Raw genomic sequence first — 2,500 nt, 5'->3', positions numbered from 1 at the left:
GATCACAGAAACTTAGAAGAAACGACCTCTGACTCAGAAAAACAGACCTGAAGAAAAACCCGGGCTAGAACTGAAACTGGGAAACTGGAGTTTATGTCACAGTGACTGGAGCCTGATTTTGTTTTAATGGTGCAATGTGTAACTTTACTGGTGAAGGGTTCGCTCATTATTCGTCTCCATGGAGATGTTAATACTTTGGTGTAAATTGTCCAGATGAAGATATTGAACTAATCTGTCTTGCATCTACACGTGTTTAAGAGCTAAAAAATATCTTTAAAAACATCCATTGTTACAGTGAGTGGGGATTTCTCTCCAAAAATCAAACCAGTAATTTGGCTTGCAAGCCTCCATGGAGATTTATAAGTTTATGACCATACTGTGGAACATTGTAGGCACATCTCCATGGAGACAAGCGAAGTGATGAACCTGCTGTCAAACAAATGACACAGTTCACCTGTAAAATACACTGATGGTTTTACTTTGCAAATTAAACACGTTCAAGGCAAAAGTGAGTTTCATTTCCTGATGAATAAAGTCATCAGCAATACTTTGTGAAAATGTAACTGTTGTAGTTGTATATAAAATATAAACCTCAAATATTATGTAAAGAGTAGAAATATTACATCATGACTCCATCTGAGAGAAACATCTGAGATTCAACCGGAGAATTTAAGATTTTTACCTGAACACATCACCTCCACACTGTAGGGATAAGAGTCGATTTGGGGTTTCTGGATACACTCTCTCACAGAAGACATCGCCTTCACACAGTGAGATATGATGCTCCACACAGGCTCCAATCTAAAATCATATCTCTCTTTTCCATAAACAGCAGAGCCACAGTCCAGATCTCTGCACAGAACAGCTGTAGCCCCCAGGTCCCAGTCCATACCCTCCATCCGTCTCCACTCTCCTCTGTGTTTCACCTCCACAGTCCCAGTACAGCGACTGGCTCCTCCCACCAGCCTCAGCGGCTCTGAACACACAAGAGACACAGTGAAGCCCCGCCCCTTTACCTGAGCAGTGAAGCCCCGCCCCTTTACCTGAGCAGGTGAGGTTGACAGCGGCTCCAGAGGAGCAGGTCCTTGAGCCGGAGCGGGGACAGTCCATCAGAGCAGACTCATGTCCCTCACAGTGGAACGTCTGCTCCAGAGGAGAGAGCGCCCCCTGGAGGAGAGAAGGAGCCCCACAGTCCAGCTCCCTGCACAGCACCTCTGCCCCCCGCTGGTCCAAGTCCCCTTCACAGACCCAGGTCCAGGACTGGTTCCAGATCTGCACTAATCCTGAACACAGGCTGGACCCCGAGACCAGCCGCACCGAGTCTGTGGACACACACATGAGATCACCGCTCTGAGCCGAGAGGACACACGCCACATTCACCTGATCACTATAAGTTGGTTAAAAGTTGAAGGGTTCTGCAGAGTCGGAGGTCAGATCTTCTAAGTTTCCGTTGTTTCCCCTTCTCATTTCCCCTCTCACAGTTGTATTTGAAGTGATTTGGCATTTTTAAATATATCTGGTATTTGTTTCGCAAGAGGATAAACCCCTTGAGATGGAGCATCTTGTTTTCGAGGGAGTTCTCAGAACACAGCAGCAGTAAAGACATTTACAACATGGAATATACAATGCACTGGACAAAACATGACATATAAGACACACACACACACAGAACATATGGGCTCTCTAAATTAACCCACCCTCCCCAACTGTCGAGATTAGAAACAGTTACAAACAGGCTGAAGAAACAGCATTCTCAGTCAGAGAAGGCTTTGTGCTGAAATGCAGATTTACCTACTGCCTTTTTAATTCTGGGAGTATAAAAAAGAGGTGGTTGGAATGTCAAAAATTGTATGAGGAGTTACATGGGATTAGATATTGTTTTAAATATAAAGGGTAATTGAGGTAGAAGCATTTTAAAATGAATTATAACCACTGAGATCAGACTCCCTCCAGCCTGAGCGGCTCTGAACAGACAAGAGACAAAGTGAACCCCGCCCCTATACCTGTTCTGTGAAGCCCCGCCCTCCATTGACTCCATTCACAGAGATGAGCAAGAAACATCTGAGAGGAACATCTCAGAGATTCAACCTGAGAGTTTAAGATTTTTACCTGAACACATCACCTCCACACCAGAGGAAGAAGAGGATGAGCTTCCATTCAGGACACACTCTCTCACGGTAGACGTCTTCATCACACAGTAAGGTGAAATCTCCCACACATGACTCTCTGGAAAATAATCTTCGTTCTCCTCCATAAACAGGAGAGCCACAGTCCAGATCTCTGCACAGAACAGCTGTAGCCCCCAGGTCCCAATATGCACAGTTCATCCGTCTCCACTCTCCTCTGTGTTTCACCTCCACAGTCCCAGTACAGCGACTGGCTCCTCCCACCAGCCTCAGCAGCTCTGAACACACAAGAGACACAGTGAAGCCCCGCCCCTTTTACCTGAGCACTGAAGTCCCGCCCCTTTTACCTGAGCACTGAAGTCCCACCCCTTTTA

At 46.0% G+C, this 2,500-nt stretch overlaps 1 protein-coding gene across 1 annotated transcript in view; it reads right to left on the bottom strand.

Moving 5' to 3' along the window:
* The window catches only part of LOC129410407 (scavenger receptor cysteine-rich type 1 protein M130-like), a 48,586-nt gene that overhangs the window by 12,171 nt on the left and 33,915 nt on the right, over window positions 1-2,500 (bottom strand). Inside the window, exons 4-6 of the mRNA XM_055158509.1 lie at window positions 2,110-2,404; window positions 1,044-1,322; window positions 683-976 (exon numbers count right to left, since the gene is read on the bottom strand). Of these exons, the coding sequence (XP_055014484.1) occupies window positions 683-976; window positions 1,044-1,322; window positions 2,110-2,254 (718 nt within the window). The 5' untranslated portion in view covers window positions 2,255-2,404. The remainder of the gene's footprint in view (window positions 1-682; window positions 977-1,043; window positions 1,323-2,109; window positions 2,405-2,500) is intronic.

Source organism: Boleophthalmus pectinirostris, unplaced genomic scaffold (assembly GCF_026225935.1).
Source record: "Boleophthalmus pectinirostris isolate CB_2022bp ecotype Guang Dong unplaced genomic scaffold, ASM2622593v1 HiC_scaffold_22, whole genome shotgun sequence".
NCBI classification, from domain to species: domain Eukaryota; kingdom Metazoa; phylum Chordata; class Actinopteri; order Gobiiformes; family Gobiidae; genus Boleophthalmus; species Boleophthalmus pectinirostris.
The sequence above is the reverse complement of the archived record's forward strand: the minus strand, read 5'-3'. Positions and strand labels throughout refer to the sequence as shown.